The 21,485-nt window shown below is 40.6% G+C and overlaps 1 protein-coding gene across 3 annotated transcripts in view; it reads right to left on the bottom strand.

The window, feature by feature from the left end:
• LOC106577622 (ubiquitin carboxyl-terminal hydrolase 53) overlaps positions 1–18,857 on the bottom strand; it is a 61,674-nt gene extending 42,817 nt beyond the window's left edge. The window contains exons 1-3 of one of the 3 annotated variants that reach the window (XM_014155839.3): positions 18,377–18,857; positions 1,555–2,261; positions 366–458 (exon numbers count right to left, since the gene is read on the bottom strand). In XM_014155839.3, coding sequence (XP_014011314.3) covers positions 366–458; positions 1,555–1,698 — 237 coding nt within the window. In that variant the 5' untranslated portion in view covers positions 1,699–2,261; positions 18,377–18,857. Of the gene's footprint in view, positions 1–365; positions 459–1,554; positions 2,262–2,894; positions 3,103–5,875; positions 6,045–18,376 lie in introns of those variants that run through there. The other 2 variants (XM_014155840.3, XM_014155841.3) reach the window with 2 other exon arrangements.
• Positions 18,858–21,485: the final 2,628 nt, after the last annotated feature.

Below are 21,485 nucleotides of genomic sequence, written 5' to 3'. Positions count from 1 at the left end.
ACCTAGTCAGTTGTACAACTGAATGCCTTCAACTGAAATGTGTCTTCCGCATTTAACCCAACCCCTCTGAATCAGAGAGGTGCGGGGGGCTGCCTTAATCGAAAGAAGTTAATTCATTAAATTCTGCAAAGGAAAACATTTACAAATAATTATTTATAGCAGTTCTCAAGGGACAACTAACTACTCCCTCAAAGCTCATTATCCCCAGTCTGAATGTGTGTTATCAACAAAATGCCAAATCAAATTATTGGTAATGCTATCAAACTAGCGGTAACGTGTCAGCACCGATAAAGTCCTACAAATATATATATTTTTTTACATTTGGGATTGCTTGCAAGAACTAAGACTTGATGAAGGGCGCATACCTTCAACGCACAGAAGATACATGAGTCTCCGAGACAGAAGTGTCCAGGAAGTTGCCTCAGACTGCGTCTGAAGATGTCCAAATGCCACAGTACCTGAACAGGGGATTGAAGAAAACATATTATTGTGAAAGTATTGTCACGTTCATGAAGATCCTCATATTACACACCGAACTTACATTATAACCCCAACTTTCCCAGCTAATATTTCCTTTGATGAAAGACAGGTTTTAAAAAGATTTATTTTAGAAAACACGTTCAGTTCTAAAGGTGACATTTGAAGGCTGGTTAATAATTTGAACAATAATAACAACTTCACGTTGCGACCTGACCTCAAACATTGTCGACTGTGGATTTAGGGCCAGTGATGTCCTTCCTTGGTAGATGGTGCTTAGAGGGGCTGGGTGGTTGTGTCAGGCCATGAGGACAACATGGCCTGGGGCGGCAGGTAGCCTAGTGGTTAGAGCGTTTGACTAGTAACCGAAAGGTTTCAAAATCGAATCCCCGAGCTGACAAGGTAAAAATCTTTCATTCTGCCCCTGAACAAGGCAGTTAACCCATTGTTCCTAGGCCGTCATTGAAAATAAGAATTTGTTCTTAACTGACTTGCCTAGTTAAATAAAAGGGGATTTTTTTTTAAAAAAGAGGAGAGAGGGAGAGGAAAGAAAGGGGGGGGTTCTGTTCCTTGGAAACAAAGCCCTGGGTGGCGGACGTCTTCATCCAGCTCAGCCATGTCTCGCCCTCTGAGTCACGGCCTGGAACAGTCCGCCAAATGCCTTCCCACGAGGCAAAAACAACCTTTCAGTAACTTGCCGGGAAGTACTGAAGCATTTAGAGAGTGACTAAGGTATTGGCTTTGAGGTTGTAAAGTAATGTTGGTGGTGGTAAATATTTTTGGTCTGGAGGGAGATGCTGTCTATTCCTTTATTATGAATAAGCAAAGCTAACATGAGGAATGTAGCCTCCTGGAAATGAGATCATGTTTTGTATTGGTTTACCACGCATTTCAAATCAAGGGATTGGGCATTGTTGCAATTTGCATTAATACACATGTTCCTTATCAGATATTAACAGTGTCTCTACTTCCATCCTATTGTTCTGGATATATAGTCATTGAAAAACAAAGCATTTATTGCAATTATCTGAAAGCATGCAGTAATCATCTACTATTCATTGTTTAGATATGACTCACCTGCACCGCACTGTTGAGAAAGCAGCTGTTTTGCCCCGGCTCGTTCAGCAGGCCTTTGGTGGGGGCTAGAGACAGCATGCTCCCCGGCTGGTAGGACTTGGCGAGATTGCCCCCCGGCTTCCTGAAGAACTTGACCCATGCCATTCGATAGAGGGTATGCCTTTTGACGTGAGTGGAGTCACTCGGTGAGTCAGACTGGGGCTTGGTGGTTGCGGTGGGATCCCTTGTCCCGTCGAGAGGAGGAACCCCAGACAGTCTGAGGTTACGTTATTCCGCTAGCAGCAGTTACTGTCCTGCTACACATGGGCGACTACTCCCACCTCTCCGCAGCTTGAGAGGAAAGTGATTTTACCTTGTCCACAACTTGGAAAGGTCTTAAATGTCATGGAAACCAGGAGAAATGTTTCAGAAAGTCCCTAGCTAGGAAGTCTGGAATCCAGAGAAAATTATTTCGCCACAGATGGCTAGTCCGATTGTTCTTATGCGTAGCTGTTTAACTCCTGAAGTAGGGGTGTTAGGCATTCTCCAGCCTGGATCATTCTCCAGCCTGGATCATTCTGCACTGGGGATTCAGTGCCTCTGGGGGCTCTCCACATTGCCGGGACGTTATAGGGCAGTCAAATGGAATTGATCGACCTTTCCAAGCTTCATCCATAGCGAAGATCTATCCAGGCAGCGCTTGCCATTGTATGTCAATGGGGTCTGATCTGTAAAAGAAAGAGTGAAAAAGACTTAACACCACAAAATAATAAATTTCACTGAAAACAAATGAACATCCAGGATTAACATTCTACGTATCGTAAATGGAAAAACATTTAGTCAGGACAAGAATTGATGGTTGGATCTTCCCAGTTAGTAAATGATTTTTTCGGGCAATAGTAAATATCAGGCTTCACCTATTTCAAGGTCAGTAGTTGACCTCACCCTCTTTATAACATATATCAACAAAGTTTATCCATTAACTTTTATGACTGTCCTCTGTACCCAATGTTTCTAAATAAAACATTTGAAAGATTAAATGTGTATAATCTATCCCCTCTTTCTAAACACATTTAATGGAGAATGGGAAACAAAGTAATTATTGATCATTTACAGATTGTGAAATATCACGTTGTTTAGGTCTTAGAAAAATCAGGTCACAAATTCGAAAGTCCACCAAACTAAGACATTACAGCCGACTGTGCATATTACGTGATTTAAAGCCTAAACCGTTCGTCATCTTGTCACTTTGAATAGTCGTGCCCCAGCTACTGAGTTGAAGGCTAAACAAGAAAGGGAGCTATGCCAAGTTACACAGTAATATCATCAGCCCAGTGAACAATGTAATGCAAATTATCTACTTGCAGCACGCCTTCCTTCAGGTCCAACGGCTTGCCAATGGCCAGTCTTTCAGTCATGTAGTAGTTCTCATAGCCTTTCAACTTATGAGTGTTAGCCTTGGAGCGGACTTAGCATTAGGCTAACATGGCAGACAAGGCATGACCCGGCCCGGCCTGGCCTGCTGCTTGCAATAGCCTCTCGAAAACATAACCAGGACACCAGTGTGTTGTTAAACATTTGAGATTCCTGGAACCAGTGCAGCCCTAATGCTCCAGGTCATACCGACACATTGAACTTCGAACGCAACAATCGAGCCACGACAGAGAGAACAGAGATTTTTTTCCAGAATGCTGCCAGTGTCATCTGTTCCCTTGGACATGCTAGTGTAGGGTTGTTTTAGTAAATTGAATGTGCATACTTATGGTAAAGAGTTTGTTTATGAGCTTCATAAACCAAGTGTTTCTTTGTTGTTCATGTCGGTCTGTTTGTATCTTATCAAATGTTGGCTGAGGAACAAAGGACTCTATACCTAGTCTTTTGCACATAATAAAATGGGGGAACCCCTCTGTATTACTATTCATATTAGTGCTACCATATTGCAAAGAATGTGGTTAGGGGAAGTTATTAGATAATTTCCTGTGAGCATCCCACTTATCTAGAAGCTATAAATGTTAGAATGAGACACTGAGCAGCAGTTTCCACTGTCACATCCGATTCAGACTTCTGTTTTAAGTTAGGCACCTCTGAGTACATGATGATGCAAATATTTTATTCCATAGCTCAAAAGATCCCATTTAAAACATTGAAGTGCAACCTATAACTTGACAATCAACAAATAGATCCACTGCATGAGTAATTTACTGTGCCTGGTTGAAATATCAAGTCATGCAGTCAGATACTGACTGGCTACAGGGCAGTTCTGGCAAATGCCACATGGGCTGGTCCATTTTTTGCCCGGTGGGCCTATCTAAATTGTATTTTTTTGTTGTTGCAAGAATTGTAATTATTTGGCCAATACTGAGGACCGCAAAGAAAAAAAGTTTGGGCTAGAGTTGGGGCATTGAGGGAAGAAAAAAAAATAATTGGGCCATTGTGATAGCAAAGCCCAGGCCAATTTCTGGTCCCAGTCCATTCCTGCATGATGTATGCATTGCAATACATCTCAGGTATTGAATATATCCTGTTTTTACAATCTCTCTAGAGCACATGTCAAACTCATTCCACGGAGGGCCGAGTGTCTAGATCTCATCTCCCCTCACCTGGTTGTCTAGGTCTTAATTGAAAGGAAAGGAGGTGGCAGTACAGAGTTCTGGAGTGTACAAAACATTAGGAACCCTTGCTTTTTCCAGGACATATAGAAAGCTATGAACCCTTATTGGATGCCACCTGTTAAATCCACTTCAAATCAGTGTAGATGAAGGGGAGAAGACAGGTTACAGAAGGATTTTTAAGCCTTGAGAAAAGTGAGACATGGATTGTGTATGTGTGCCATTCCGAGGGTGAATGGGCAAGACAAAATATTGAATTGCTGGGTTTTTCAAGCTGTTAATAATGTTTTGTACACAGTGTCTATTCACTATCAATAATCAATAGAGTGGAAGGTACACTGAGACTTGGTTCCCTCTGGTGGTGAACCTTTCCACATAGAGTATGATGAATGGGCATCTGCTCCAATAGCATTAGCTATAATAAAAGGGGTAAAGTTGTAAGACTGGAGACCCCTCTATATGAGAAGATGGTGATTGTATGCAGAACTGAAATTGTTATAGCTAGGAAGTTGGGAACCGTGCTGTTTTCTTGACTAGGAGATAGCGAAGGTTTGTAGATTTTGTTTTTCAAAATATTATCTCCTTCAGTTTATAATTTTGTTGTTGTTTTCACAACTTTTTCAGGCAGAGCTTAAACTCTTGAGAATATAGCAGAGCAGACTGTGGGACGGCACAAAGTATCATCCAAAACCAGTCGAGCAATTTTTCTTCTCTGGTATTCAAACTATTTTCAACATGTCCTGAAATGTGACCACACAGCTAAAGTAGAGTATGTTTATGGTGGAACCAGAATTTGACCATTCATTCACAATAGTTTCTGATTGACTAAATTCTTTAAAAAAAAGTCTCTCTACTGAAAACAACAGGCTTAGGCCCTGTGGATCTCATTTGCAACTACCCTCCATAGCAACAGAATTCCAAAGGAATCACTTAAGCCTGGCGTTGCTAAAGAGCTCGTGTCTTTGTGATTAGATGCAATGCTGGAGGGGCAAGTGGAAAACTGTACTCTACTTATCCTTCTAGAGTGACTCCATTCAACCATGCATGTTTGTCATGTCTGTCTATACCGGGACGAAAGCTTCCTGTAGACACCAATATATCACATCATCCATCCATTTAGAGCCTATGTTCTCAATGCACATTTGACCAAATGTGCCCATCCATTTAAGGAAAAACTAAATTATTACTCACCATGTCCAATATGCACGGGGAATGATTGATCAAGTCAGCTATAAGAGGCCACGATAAATTTCCTTCATTTTTAATGCCGCCTTCTCACAAACATTACCCTGATGTATCCATCCCTCCAGGTCAAATCAAGGAGGCGGGCATCACAATTCAATCACACATTCGGCCCTGAAACAATACTCAAGACCAAGATAAATCCTTGATTTCCACCATTAGCGAAAGTGATTCCCTGGAATCTTACGTATAGCATAAACCTCAACATAAATTAACTGAATCTCTTCCATATTGTTGACCCTTCAAGCCCAGCCAGTATGCATCCATAGATAATGACCATGAACTAAATAATCCCTTTAAAGAAAATGGCATGCAGTCAAGTGCTTGTAAAATAAGTCCATGTCATCATGACCACATGTTTAGAGGTCAACTACCAACTCTGACAAAAAAATGAATTAATTAAGGTTTCAGTTCAGTGCATAAGACATACTCCCCTTCCATAAGAAGTGCATCCACGGCAACAACAGTAAAGATGACTAATGTATGCTTACCTTATCACAGCACAAATAATACATTACTGTACTCTATCTGCCAATCCGCCAACCTCTCTTATCTTCTAGTATCTCAAAGTCTGAGGTAAATTGGCACTGGCATGACAGACTGCAACTAGAGCACAATATGGAACCAACGTACGTGTCTCAACAACCTTATAGAATGACAAAGGTCTCTCTCTATGCTACTGTTGCTCAACATCGAAGACAGTCCTGTGCTCAGCGGTGCCTTCAAACAATGCTATCACGTGCAGACATCTCTGGTTTCTAAAACCAAACTACTGATTTATCACCATTAACAATCATCACGTTATTACCAATGTCACCTAATTTTCTTAGTCATATCGAAAAGAAACCAATGAACATATCACATTGACCGTAGGTCACACAGAATACTATATGGCACACGTGATCAGGGCAGGTGACAGTGTTCCTAAAGGACATGACAATGCAACGCATGAGTGACAGACATTGTTGTGACCTGGATTGGCTGAATACCATCACATCAGGGAGACAGGCATGGTCCTTCATTCAAACCTAACCTGCTAGGTGAGAACTGGGATAGAGATGCAAGGGTGGAATAATACAAAGTGACTGTGCAGGGTCAGGGTTACAGGTGGCTAAGGTAAAACTGCAGAACATGTCAATAGCCAATGTGCTTTTAAGGTAAAATATTATATTAATCAGACAAATGGATGTTGGTGCTTTAAATACCCTGTGATTTGAGTGTGAGTAGAGTGCAGTTGTGTTGAAATATCTCGGCTTCCTGCTTTCAGTCCTGTCTGGAGAAAGCCTGCTCTCCAATTTGCCACTCTTCTGCAACCGAGCTGAGTGATGTCATGGCATGGGTCCTTGCGTAACCCGAGAGACACACCCTTCCTTTAGAGTTCTGAGGCATGGGTGACATTTCCTCAAGCTGTGTTTATTATGAATTTGATCGGTTTAGACTAGAGGATGTAATTCCATGTCGCAAAGTCACAGTATACAGACGTGAAATCCACCAACTTATCACAAACATTGGCATCATCTGATCTCAGTTCAAAGGCACATTCACCTGAGTGGGCAGGCATTTCAAGGGGCCTACGAATCACTTTTAATTTCTATTTATTGAGTTCCTTTTCCATATCTTTGTTCAACAACATGTCAGTCATTTGTATCCCAGACACTCAGCAAAAGGAGGCCTTTCTGAAAGCGTGGCCATGCCCTCGACACTTATTACCGTATGGAATTATTCATGAGAAGAACAAAACAAAAATGACAAGCCACCCTTTCCAGGTGTGTTTTGTAAATCTGGTAAGGATAAACTACACTTTTGAGGAGTAGCCAAGCAAAGGCATTTCACTGGTCTAGATTTTGAGAATAGACCAAAGCACAGGAAGGAGTTATGAGACTTTCTTTGTAAAGAGAGAGGCTTGCTTAGATGGTGTCTTGCAAATTGAAAGCACAAAGTCATGATGTTTTCTTGACATAGTGAAAATGCTAAGGCTAGCACCTTTGAGCAATCAGCTAGAGTGTCTGTTGTAAATCAGCATCTTTGACAGGACAAGGCTGTCCGTTAGACTTGAACACAGCAAAACGTGACCTGGGCTACAGTGTGGGATATTGAAGTAATCTGATGGTGTATCTTTTAGAGATATGTTGATGGATGGCCTCATTAAGAGGAGTTTAACATTTATATGGTAATGACAAGATCCTTCGAATAGTCGATCTGTCGTTGTTTGACATGTATCAGGTGAATGATCACAACAAAACACTGCCGTTAAAGAAGCAGCCGCTGGAAGAAAACGTGTTGTCATTTACCTCATTTTACAGATACGCAAAAGGCAAAGCTTGAATGCCTTGGTTGGCCTACTTTCTCTACTGAACGCTTGATGTTGGACAGTGGTGCAGTGTGCCTTTGCTCAATGCAGATCCATACATCATCACATCTAGCTGGCGCATTACACACCTGTGTGACGGCTAAAGTGTGTCCCTCCCCGCAACCCGCCGACTCAACCTTGATGGATGACTTTCCCAAAAGGAGACAACATTCAGTGTGGAATAAGGCTGGGAATTGCCAGGGACCTTGGTGTCGACACGATATGTCTTGCAATTCGATACTGTGATTTTATTGGTTGTCCTTAGCTTATGCCTGCCCATACCATAATCCCACCATGGGGCACAACATTGACATCAGCAAACTGCTCACCCGGTATGGTTGAAACCACAATTCATCCTTGAAAAGCATACTTCTTCAGCATGCCAGCACTTCTCCAGCGTGCCAGCACTTCTCCAGCGTGCCAGTGGCCATCGAAGGTGAGCAATTGGCCACTGAAGTCGGTTACGACGCTGAACTGCACTCAGGTTCGGAGATGGTTTCTGATAGTTTGTGCAGAAATTATTTGGTTGTGCAAATGCACAGTTTCATCTGCTGTCCGGTTGGCTGGTCTCATATGATCCCGCAGGTGAAGAAGCTGGATGTGGAGGTCCTGGGCTGGCGTGGTTAAACGTGGTCTGCGGTTGGGAGACCGATTGGACGTACTGCCAACTTCTTTAAAACGATGTTGAAGGCGGCTTACGACTCCTACACCCGTTTGCTTAATTACACTTAAATTAATTGTGGCTAAACAGTTATGTATGATGTTATATATGTATGTATGTATGTATGTATGCATGTATGCATGCATGATTTAAAATCAAAATGGTTTTAAAGAGTGTTCTTTGGTTGCCATATCACAGATAAGCGTTTATTTATTTGCTATAGTTTGCAATTTTTAAATCCTGTGAAACTCATTCAGTGGTTGTAGAAACATATCTATTGGTCTACCCTGTTTAAATCATACATCAATATTCAATTTAGAAAAGATGACTGCTTGAAAGAGACATTTTAAATGTAATTATCCTTAAAAGTATAAATACAATTCAGATGACAAAAAAACATGATCACCTAGTCATGTATGTTTATGACATACAATGCAACAACTTTATTGCTCTGTTATGCAAATCTATAAAATTATATTAACAGTGCCAGCCTTAATTTAGTCTTTTAGGGATTTTAAGTTAGCTGTTATTGCAGAATGTATGGGCACCTACTGCTAAAGCTCCCACTTCAAACTGTAATCCATAAAGAAAAATGTATGGGTGAGTAACATGGATCTGAATTTGGTAAAATCCATCTGCTCTTTGGCAATTCAGTAAGCAGTGTTACATTTCATCTTTAGCTCTGTCTGTTGACCAGCTTGGGCTGCCACCTGTTGCCTGTCGTCAAATACAAATCGTCACCAGTGACCACAACCACAAAGTCATAAACCCTGCCTATTTCTTCTATTTCTCTTCTTAAAAATGTGATTTCAAACCTAGTCCTAAATGTAACCACACTGCTAACCTTATACCTAACCCAAACCTTAAATTAAGATCAAAAAGCACATTTTGGTTTTCATGCATTTTTACGATATATGGTAACTAGTGGAAAACGTCGATTATGGCTGGTAGCTAGTAGACGTAGTGATGTTTTTCCCACCCCTGCCCCGATGCACTTTTGGATTAATTTATGTGTTAGTAAAGACTTGTGTTTTAGGTTGCTCGACCCAGGTGCAAAATAAGTTCTTCCCTACTGCCATTTCTCCAGACTTTCAACAGTACTTACAGAACATTGTGCTGCTAGTTTTGTCCCTACTTAGCCACTTGAATTCACGAAGCCACCCCTTTTTGTCTGAGGATCGGTAGCAGCAGCAGCATCATCTTCTGGTTGTGGTTGATCATTTTCATCATTTGTTTTTTTTGTTGTCAAAAAATACGTAAATTCCACCGCATTTCATTGTTTTTGTTCTTGCTAGTTAGCTTGCTAGCTAATGCCATTACTTAGCTGACAGTTCTGAGGGAAGGTTTGTGCGAAAAGCGGTTAGTTGTGGGCATGGCGTGTGACTGGTGTAATTAGCTACATTTAAAGACTTGTAGCATTATGATCTGTAAAACAATATATCATCCTGTCTTGTTAGAGCAGTGAAGAGAAGAGTGTTGCAGGAAAATATTGTTACGCATTGTGCTTTATTGGGAAATGTTTTAGTGGTATGGTGTTCCCAAAATAAAAGTACTTATTGCACAGCATAAAAAACATTTTGAATGTGCGAGAGGCCTGCCCACGTATGTTCTGGCTCTGCCTCGGGCCCAACCCATCAGTTTCTGGGACCAATCAGAACAATTAGAATGTGTTTGCGTTATAGAAATCGTCGGGGAGGTACTCAGATCCAGACTCGCTGCAGAGAGGAAACTAATTAGACCAATTGGTTTTCAATTTCGATTTTGTGATCAACACAAGTATTCAAAAACGACACAAAAAATAACCTAAGACAGCTTTTCTTTTTTATTTAAAACATTTCCATAACGGATATTCAGTAATTCCTGCACTGAACAGAAGGTGTGCTGTTTTCAAATCCCACTAATCCGAAGGTTAGCAATGCTAACAAATTCATGTAAAATCTCAGAGAATACTAACTAAATGTTATGCAGTCTGACCTAAACTATACAAGTAACTAAAAAAAATGCTACTCACAGGTTGCACGCAAAACAAATATTAAAACAGCAGAAGGGTATGCTCTGCTGTTACCAAGCAAAGCTTGATTTTGGAAGAAGCTAACCACTTAGCTAGACAGCTAGCTACTAAATTAGCAAACCAAATGCACAACTGCAGAGCATTTAGCACATTTTAGACAGTTAACTTAAATAGTTATAAGATATCTAGCCGGCAAACATTTAGTTGTGAATTCCATACTGTAACTAGATCACCTGGCGCGTGCTGCACCACAGTGAGTGACTCACAAGGCTCTGGTCTCTCATCGTTGTGTGCTTGCAAACAAACACCACGTGACTGGGAACTACTGGTTAGCTTCATAATGGCAAATTATGTGACAGGTGTAAGGCAGAACGTAATCTTCTTTATCTCCTAAAGTACTGCACAAGTTGACTCCAGGTATTTACTTAAAAAGTAGCTACAGGGCTCCTGAGTGACGCAGCGGTCTACGGCACTGCATTGCAGTGCTAGAGGTGTCACTACAGACCCTGGTTCGATCCCGGGCTGTATCACAAATGGCCGTGATCGGGAAACCCATAGGGCAGCGTACAATTGACCCTGCGTCGTCCGGGTTAGGGGAGTGTTTGGCCGGAGGGCTTTCCTTGGCTCATCGCGCTCTAGTGACTCCTTGTGGCGGGCCGGGCGCCTGCAGGCTGACCTTAGTCGTCAGGTGAACAGTGTTTCTTCTGACACATTGGTCAGAGGAAACCTTCTAATTGCAGTCGCTGTACTCATAATATACAGGAGAACAATCGCCTTATGGCGAGGATAGCCGTGCTGCAAGCCCAGCTTCAAGCCCAGCTTCAGACGTAATCGTTAGGCAAGGGTAATTTAAGTGTAGGAAAGGATGAAACAGCGTCTGTGCCAACAATAAGTACAGATAGTAGTACCCCTCGCACAGTCCCAGCCGGACAATTTTCTCATGGCTTCTGGAAGGAAATGCTGTAGGAATGCTCAACCGGTATCGCTCATTCAGCCGACAGAAACTTTCAACCAGTTCTCCCCATTAAGCAACGGGTCGGAGTCAGAGGCCGAGCCTTCTCTGGTCTCTCCTCTTCCCGCTACGGGGTCTGAGACGCCGAAGGCTCCCACCATTAGCTCTGACAAATTGAAAACCCTAGTCATTGGTGACTCCATTACCCCGCAGTATTAGACTTAAAACAAATCATCCAGCGATCCTAAACTGTTAACCAGGGGGCAAGGCTACCGACGTTAAGGCTAATCTGAAGATGGTGCTGGCTAATGCTAAAACTGGCGAGTGTAGAGAGTATAGGGATATTGTTATCCACGTTTGTACCAACGATGTTAGGATGAAACAGTCAGAGGTCACCAAGCACAACATAGCTTCAACGTGTAAATCAGCTACAAAGATGTGTTGGCATCGAGTAATTGCCTCTGGCCCCCTCCCAGTTAGGGGGAGTGATGAGCTCTACAGCAGAGTCTCCCAACTCAATCGCTGGTTGAAAACTGTTTTCTGCCCCTCCCAAAAGATAGAATTTGTAGATAATTGGCCCTCTTTCTGGGACTCACCCACAAACAGGACCAAGCCTGGCCTGCTGAGGAGTGACGGACTCCATCCTAGCTGGAGGGGTGCTCTCATCTTATCTACGAACATAGAAAGGGCTCTTAACTCCCATAGATCCACAATGAGATAGCCAGCCTGCCATCTTAGTGGAGTCTGCCACTGGCACAGTCAGTGTAGTCAGCTCAGCTATCCCCATTGAGACCGTGCATGTGCCTCGATCTAGGTTGGGCAGAACTAAACATGGCGGTGTTCGCCTTTGCAATCTCACTGGAATAAAGACCTCCTCCATTCCTGCCATTATTGAAAGAGATTGTGATATCTCACTTCTGAAAATAGGGCTACTTAATGTTAGATCCCTCACTTCAAAGGCAGTTATAGTCAATTAACTAATCACTGATCATAATCTTGATGTGATTGGCCTGACTGAAACATAGCTTAAGCCTGATGAATTTACGGTGTTAAATGAGGCCTCACCTCCTGGTTACAGTAGTGACCATATCCCCCACGCATCCCGCAAAGGCGGAGATGATGCTAACATTTACGAAAGCAAAATTCAATTTACAAAACAAAACGACTGCGGTTTCATCTTTTGAGCTTCTAGACATGAAATCTATGCAGCCTACTCAATCACTTTTTATAGCTACTGTTTACAGGCCTCCTGGGCAGGATACAGCGTTCCTAACTGAGTTCCTTGAATTCCTATCGGATCTTGTAGTCATGGCAGATAATATTCACATTTTTGGTGACTTTAATATTCACATGGAAAAGTCCACAGACCTACTCCAAAAGGCTTTCGGAGCCACTCCGTGGGTTTTGTCCAACATGTCTCCGGACCTACTCACTGCCACAGTTATACTCTGGACCTAGTTTTGTCCAGTGGAATACATTTTGTGGATTTTAATGTTTTTCCTCATAATCCTGGACTATCGGACCACCATTTTATTACGTTTGCAATCACAACAAGTAATCTGCTCAGACCCCAACCAAGGATCATCAAAAGCCGTGCTATAAATTCTCGGACAACCCAAAGATTCTTAGATGGCCTTCCAGACTCCCTCCACCTACCCAAGGACGTCAGAATACAAAAATCAGTTAACCAGCAAACTGAGGAACTCAATTTAACCTTGCGTAATACCCTAGATGCAGTTGCACCCCTAAAACATTTGTCATAAGAAACTAGCTCCCTGGTATACAGAAAATACCCGAGCCCCGAAGCAAGCTTCCAGAAAATTGGAACGGAAATGGCGCTACACCAAACTGGAAGTCTTCCGACTAGCTTGGAAAGACAGTATCGTGCCGTATCGAAGAGCCCTCACTGCTGCTCGATCATCCTACTTTTCCAACTTGAGGAAAATAAGAACAATCCAAAATTTATTTTTGATACTGTCGCAAAGCTAACAAAAAAAAGCAGCATTCCCCAAGAGAGGATGGCTTTCGCTTCAGCAGTGATACATTTATGAACTTCTTTGACAAAAAGATCATGATCATTAGAAAGCAAATTACAGACTCCTCTTTAAATCTGTGTATTTCTCCAAAGCTCAGTTGTCCTGAGTCTGCACAACACTGCCAGGACCTAGGATCAAGGGAGACACTTAAGTTTTTTAATACTATATCTCTTGACACATTAATGAAAATAGTCATGGCCTCTAAACCTTGAAGCTGCATACTGGACCCTATTCCAACTAAACTACTGAAAGAGCTGCTTCCTGTGCTTGGCCCTCCTATATTGAACATAATAAACGGCTCCGCATCCACCAGATGTGTACCAAACTCACAAAATGGGCAGTAATAAAGCATCTCTTGAAAAAGCGTAGCCACCATGCTTCTACACCTGTATTGCTTGCTGTTTGGGGTTTTAGGTTAGATTTCTGTACAGCACTTTCTGACATCATCTGATGTAAGAAGGGCTTTATAAATACATTTGAATGATTGATTGATTGGTGTGGCTGGCTTCCAGATTAAGCAGACGGGTGTAAAGAAGAGCGTTTTGGCGGGTCATGTCTAGGAGGACGCGTGACTCAACCGTCGCCTCCTGAACCCGTTGGAGAGTTGAAGCGATGAGACGAGATTGAAATTGGGGAGAAAAAGGGGGTAAAATACAAAGATATATTTTTTTAAATAGCTACACATATTAAAAGTATAAAAAATAAAAATCTTCAAATAAAATCGTTTTGACGGTATTGAAAAAAATCATTGTGTGGTGTTCTTCAAATACCCCAGTATGCGGTAAACAACCCAAGCCTACAGACAATTGCTTCGGTTTTTCTAAGGTTGACAAGAGAGATTTCTCCCATGTGTGGCTGACAGTTGCACATTGTCATAACGGTTTGTTTGTGTTGTCTTCATCAATGGAAAAATGGATTGATATTCCCAAATGGATTGACATAGTGCTTTCATGCTAAATGTAGACCTTAGTAAGAGACTTGTCTCAGCAACTTGACACCGCTCAGTCAAGCTGACCTTCTCTGTGCTGACCATTTCCAACGTGCACTCAATACTTCACTAAATAATTAATTTAAAGCTGCCACCAGGCGTAACTGTGGTGCTAAAAAGCAGCGAGGTGAGAAAGTGAAGAGAAAACCGACATTTATTGACATTGTCCCTCACACTCAGTCAGCATCTGCCTCATTTTGCTTCATGCACAAATGTTGGCTTCCATTGGTTTCGGTTGAAAACGCTTGTGTATAATCACAATCCCTAGATGTTGCTGATGAAACAAATAAAATCCTCAAATATTTTAGACCATGTAATAATGAAAGCTGACTACTAGGAAACCTTGCTCAGCTATGGGGAAATAAAACAATTTTCTGTTGAAAATCATGAAATAACAGAACGAAACAAAAAATGTGTGAATTCACTGAGGACTGGAGAAACAATGCAAGCAGACGTTTCTCGAGCGGCCTTCCTGCCAAAAGCTTGCTGCGTTCTAGCACACGGTCGCCACTTTGAACCCTGTGAAACTGAACAGGTCACCCACACCTCGCTGAGTCACTCAATGAACGACCCTTCTGTCACAGCGACAATGGAAAAGGGAGAGAACAAAAGTACATGTTCCCAAAACCGGACCCTGCATTTTTTTTAAGGCTCTGATTGAAATATAACATCCTCCCTTGGACTGTTCAGACTACTTCCTAAATGTCTCACTGCTTCCCATGACTTGCCAATAAATGTCAGCGCGACAGCGCTGGCCAAAAACTTTCTTTCCCTTTTTAAAACAGATGAATGAGTTTATTCTGTTCCAGCAGCTAAATGAAATGCTGCATGCGGAGGTCAGGTGGTTTAAGTGCACTCTGGCACAGCCCTTGTTTAATGCCACAGTCTAAGATTTCAGTCATTTATAAGCAAAATATGTATAGCTTCAAAACATGTTTTAAAACGTAATGTTGCTCTCATGGAATGGTAATTTTTAGCACTACAGTGAAAAAGTGAATGGATTTTCAGTTTAGTTGGTAGTCCTACATTCTACAGAGTGAGGCTTTAATGAATGGATGATGCAGCTGCTGACATAGGCCAACAAATGGGACACAAGTTATCATCCATGCCAGGTACCCTTCAATCAAACCTCCAATAGTGCTGATTATCTATGGGAACTAGCTAGTGAACTGCACTCCATTGAGAGTTAGCACTTTCTCTTGTCCGATTGGTACTTGCTTTGACTATCCCAGTGAAGCACGTAAAAAATATCACACCCACAAACTTCCATAGACAACAACAGTGACCTGACATAGTCCTCTGAAACAACCCTGGGAAATGCATTATGTAACATGGGCCATGCTGCTACAAACATTAGCTGTTTTTTCAGCATGCCATTATCTTCTAATCTACCTTACTGGTTCCAATGAAAATATCCCACAGTAAAGTTTGGTATGATGAAAATACATTGTGGGCTAAAAACTGCATAGCATTATCTAGCGGTGTACAATAAAGGTAATTATGTCACAGCAGGATAATACAAATGTTGATGTGTTATATTGAGGAGTGTGTATGTGTGATGTAAAATAGAGAATGAGTAATCCATAATTTCTGAATGAAGTCTTCTTTCCAATATATTCATTGTGATGGAAAGACATTTGCTACCTTGTTCTGAAAGAAAGTATCTTTCCTATCAATTAAACTGAAATTGGAGCATCGTAAAATGTGAAAATCCAACCCTGCCACCCTCTAGGCTTTTTTTTGTCCCACAGCAGATAATTAGGCTAATCGTAACACCTTCCAATTGAGTTGTATGCATAACGTGAACACCACCCTTTCTCACATCTAAATAATTCAAACAATCAGACAAACCCACAATGTATATTAAGTACAATTTAATATACTCAATTCTAAACCATTAGTTTCTGATAAGATGATTTTCATTAGGTTTGTAATACCTTACCCACAACTCAAGGTTTGAATGAGCTTTATGCTTGTGAGGAATATAAAGAGACAGCTATCTAATAATGACAAATCACACAATCAAGGGAATATTCTTGAGGTGTCTGATGTTTGATGACAGGATGAGGTGTTCATTTGCTAGCAAGGCTTTCGGGGGAAAAGAAGGTGTCGTAGAACAATGCATATCACTGAAACTCACTGGGGACTCGGGAGTTGAGTACAAATTGTACTCACTGGTCATACAAAAGATACAGTATTTCAAAAGCACGGTGTTATGTGGTAAAATGACTAATTGACTGTCTGCTTATCACTCAGATGTTTGCTGAATGTTCTGTAAAAGTGAATCATGTTATAATCATGTTAAAACAACTTTGTTATTGTCAGTGTTGAGAAACTAGTGCTGGTCATCATGACAAATATAAAAAGGTATGCTAAAGTAACTGTCTTGTGTTTCCAGATTTCTATATGACCTATAATTAATTAATTCTATGAGTGAAATAGTTATCCTTTCAAAACAATTGTCATTAAGAAGGCCTATGTTGTTTCTGGTTGGAATAGTGTGAGCGTTTACCCAACTACAGAATGGTATGGGCGTATACCGGTCATTAAAAATATGAATGTAAGTAGACCACTTATCCTTCTCAGGAGTATGACATCATACTCTATGAGGAAATAGCAACCATTTTTCAAAGTCTGTTTGAGATGCAAGTGTTTTTTTCTCCAATTTATGCTTTGGCCACATACGAGTATAGGACGAGTCAACAACATTATTTAGGTATGAGTTATCATAATATGAACTTTAAAAAGTGAGATTTTCACTGGACAGTTACTTTAATTTGGTACAGTCAAATCAGTTTGGAAGTAGGAAAGTCTTCTCCAATTCATTCCGGATTATTACAAGCACATTTCTCTATCAGATAATGGCACAAATCTACAATTAAATGGTTGATACCTAACAGTGTTTCGTAAATACAGTCCTTGAGTGCCCCCAACAAATGCAATAGTTTCAACAAAAGGAAACTATTGAATTTGACAGGTTACTTAGTCAATGCTGCTGGATTCTGCATTAAAAATAATCATGCAGATCTACGCTCAAGCATTTCCATTCATTTGCACAAGCTGCATCAGGCTATGTCAGTTCAAGTAGGCTTGCAGTGTTACCCCAACTCCAGTCCTCGGGTACCCATCACCAGCACACCTGATTCAACTAATTATCAAGCCCTCAGTTGAATCAGGTGAGTTTATCTAGGCTACAACAAAAAAATGTGTGCTGTTGGTGGGTACTCAGACTGGAGTTGGGAAACACTGCGGGCCTACTTGAACTGACAGTCTGATGCACTCGTGCAAATTAATGGTAATGCTTGAGCGTAGATCTGCATGATTATTTTTAATAACCTGTCACATTTATTAGTTTCATTTTGTTTCAATTACAACAGTATTTTGGCCTATTTGTAGCAGATTTTAAAACGTAACACGATTGACCAGGCTCACAAAATATCGCATAGCCTATGAGGGACTTGAGTTTGAGGCTCAATTTCAATAACCTAAGTAAATTTTGCGGAATTGTTGTCAGTGTCAACCGGCTTGGTGACAAACTAGACTAGTCTTTGTTCATATGTTATGTTGCTACAATGTCCCAAGCGCAATAATGACATATTGTTGTCAAGCCGGGCACTTTCACAATATTTAGGATAGGTTCTTATAGAAATAAAATGTAGTCTTTTATTTCACGCAGTTATAGAAGCACTACTGATACCGCACGAATACATTGTTGACGTTTTTGTTTTTATAACGTCGGAAGTTAATCAGCGATATCATACGTTTCAGATGAGTTTACCTGTAATGCAGGTACATTTCCGCATCATGCGCGTTGTGCCACAGTCAAAACAACTAGGAACTCTGAAATCCGACCTCAAGACCGTTGACGTCATGATTTGACATCGTTTTTTCCGGGTTCCCAGTTGTTTTGAAAACACAATTGATGCAGGAAAATGGCCAGGGAAAAGTTTGAAGAACAACCCAACCTAAACCAAAAAAACACCCCAACACTCACCTTTTTTAAAGAATTACCAATATCTCCTGCAGTAGGTATATCCAAGGTAGGAAATCGGCAGGATCTTCCAAATGTATTTTTTGTTAATTCTTGAACTGGGAACGGCTGGAGTTTCAGTGAAACCAGAGTGGAATTTGACGTAGCCTAGTGTCCCAATTCCAACAGTCGTTGCGCGTTGTTACAATGCTTAGATGTCGCGTTATAAATTAAACCAAATAACTAAAAGAATAGCATGTGTAACAATTTAGCTGTAATCGTCTTTACGGTTACGGACTCTTTCTTCAATCAGAATTCCAGTTTTTGTCACTAGCCCTCCCATTCACTTGCAGTATGCCGGTTTTAAGAGTCGTGTGTGTTTCTGTTGCAGTTTGAGCAATGGTCGGCTTCCGCACCTGAAATATTGGATTAGTGATGTTTTCAGAGCTGCGAGGTCAAACCCTGCCTCTGGAGCACTGTATTTACTGCAACCGGCTGTACTCTACTGAGACACGTTTGCATAGGAAGCAATTCCAACTGCCTGCGAGCGAAGGGAGGAGTTTCACGGTACTTTTCACCGTCAATCAAGCAGGTAATACCCAGTAGGCAAAACTGGTTCAGAATATGTTAGTTTAACGTCTTTTTAATACGTCTTGTTCTGGTCGCAAACTGGTTGAAAATATATAAAAAATGTTATGTGACTTTTTTTCTGACTACCATATGACCAGATGGTCATAATTTTTACCACTATATTATGTGCTATATTATGCCCTGGTCATAGTTAAATTCATAGTTAAGATCATCATGACCTGGTAATGACCACCACCTGACTACAGTTTATTACGTACTGTAAAAAGTATTGCAGAGGACAAAGTTTGATATTGAAAACATTGATAATTACATTTCTATTTGTTACCATAGGCATCAATTCAAGTGTAAATCTGCAACATATTCTTACATTTAGATATAGATAAAGCAATGGCAAAAACAAATCTACATCACCATTTTTTGCACATCTGCATACAGTAATTGTTTCAAAATTCACCCACAGACATTACATGTATAGAGAGACTGGGACAGAATATATATATATAATATAAAATCAAAATGTATCTGTCACATGCGCTGAATACAACATGTGTAGACCTTACCGTGAAATGCTTACTTACAAGCCCTTAACCAACAATGCAGTTTTAAGAAAATATTTACTAAATAAAGTGAAGTAATAACACAATAAAATAACAATAACGGGGCTATATAAAGCCAATTGTTTTGTTGTACTAATTAGAATGGTGTGATTGAGTAGATCCTCATCAAGGACCTCTGAGCACAGAAGGCGATCTGGAGCATAGTGGCCCTCTTGAAGAGTGGTGTCATGGGTCAGATCTGCAGTGAAGCGAATCAGCGCATTACAACTTCATCAATTTCAGATTGTAAAATAACTAGAAAATGATATTCCTGACAAAACTTTGGACTTAGCTGGCTAAAAATATTTCCATGGTACTAGTTAAAGAAGTTTGTGGCAGTTATAGCTTAGAGATGTCTTCAAAAAAAGAGCAACTTGCTCATATACATATTTTGTATTCTCCTCCACCATGGCGGTCAGAGGCCCGCAACACATCAACCAATCAATGACACTTACAGTAAGCAATAAAATAAATAAACAATTGGCATAATGTGGGCATGCAGGACATGACAGAACAGTAACGCACAGTCAAATATTTGTAACAGATTCTACAAAAAATGTCTCACTGTCCATGTCAAAGGTCACAACCCCCCACATTAACTTACCAACTGCAATGGAATGTTTGGACCTCTGTGCCTTTATATTGAAGTGGGACATTAATTAATTGATCATCAATCTGAAACATTTTAAGAAAGAGGATATAAAAATTTGCCTAGTTGGATAATTATAATTTTAATGTTTAAAGAGAAAATCTAGATACAATAAAATATTATATTTTTCACAAGTTGTCTTTCATATCATTGCTGCAACAAACATTGTTAGAAAGGGGTGTAATTGTCAAATCTCTTCCTGTTCTCTGTAACTGTGCACATGTGTGAGTTTTAGTGAGCGACAGGGAGAATGAGTAAGAGAGAAATGGGAGGAAATGTACATGACTCACCAAGGGAGGTGTCTGTTGAATCAGGACAGAAGGGTGAAAAAAATGTTTAAAATAGGATTTTATTTACTTTACAAACGTATATTAGAATAGGAATAGAATAGGTCACTAATAACTGAGTGGGTGGCCAAGGACTGCTGTAGAGGCCATGCATCAGGTAATTGACATGTTTTAGGAACTGTAAAGACGGAGATTGATCATGATTAGCCATTACCTAAAGTCTTCACTTAGTCTAGCAAGTACATTGACTATGTTGCCCCTCAGCAATCTGGCAGACAGACAGAGAGGGATAGAAAGAGAGCCTATGTTTTGCTGTCGATTTACATGACTCTTTGTTCCATCCTTCCATCCACGATAGAAGATTCCTGCAACAAAAGCGAATCATGAATGGAAAAAGGCAGTTGAGAGGTGTAAAGTTAGAATGAGTGTTGAGGGGGAGCAGGGATAGTATCTTAAAATGTATCGTGTTGTCAAATACAAAACACACAAATATACAAGAGACCCTGATGAATCAAGAAAATCTTCACATCCATATTGGGGTACACACACACACACACACACACACACACACACACACACACACACACACACACACAAAATCAGTGTTTCCTATATGTGTATTTATCAACCATCTCTCTCTCACACACACACACAATGTTGATATAACAATGTTTTCTAAAGTTATTGTGATCATCTCTCTTTCTTCCTACCTCTCCCACACACACGCACGCACATTTACTGTCATTAACTAAACCTATATCAAAAAGCTAGCTAGCTACAACCAATGACTACAACAGGTAAATATATATACAGTTGAAGTCGGAAGTTTACATACACCTTAGCTAAATACATTTAAACTCAGTTTTTCACCATTCCTGACATTTAATCAGGGTACAAATTCCCTGTATTAGGTCAGTTAGGATCACCACTTTATTTTAACAATGTGAAATGTCAGAATAATAGGAGAGAGAATGATTTATTTCAGCTTTTATTTCTTTCATCACATTTCC

This window comes from Salmo salar, chromosome 18 (assembly GCF_965601325.2).
Source record: "Salmo salar chromosome 18, fSalSal1, whole genome shotgun sequence".
Lineage (NCBI taxonomy): Eukaryota > Metazoa > Chordata > Actinopteri > Salmoniformes > Salmonidae > Salmo > Salmo salar.
Note: the sequence above shows the minus strand (reverse complement) of the source record. Positions and strands in the feature narration are given on the sequence as shown.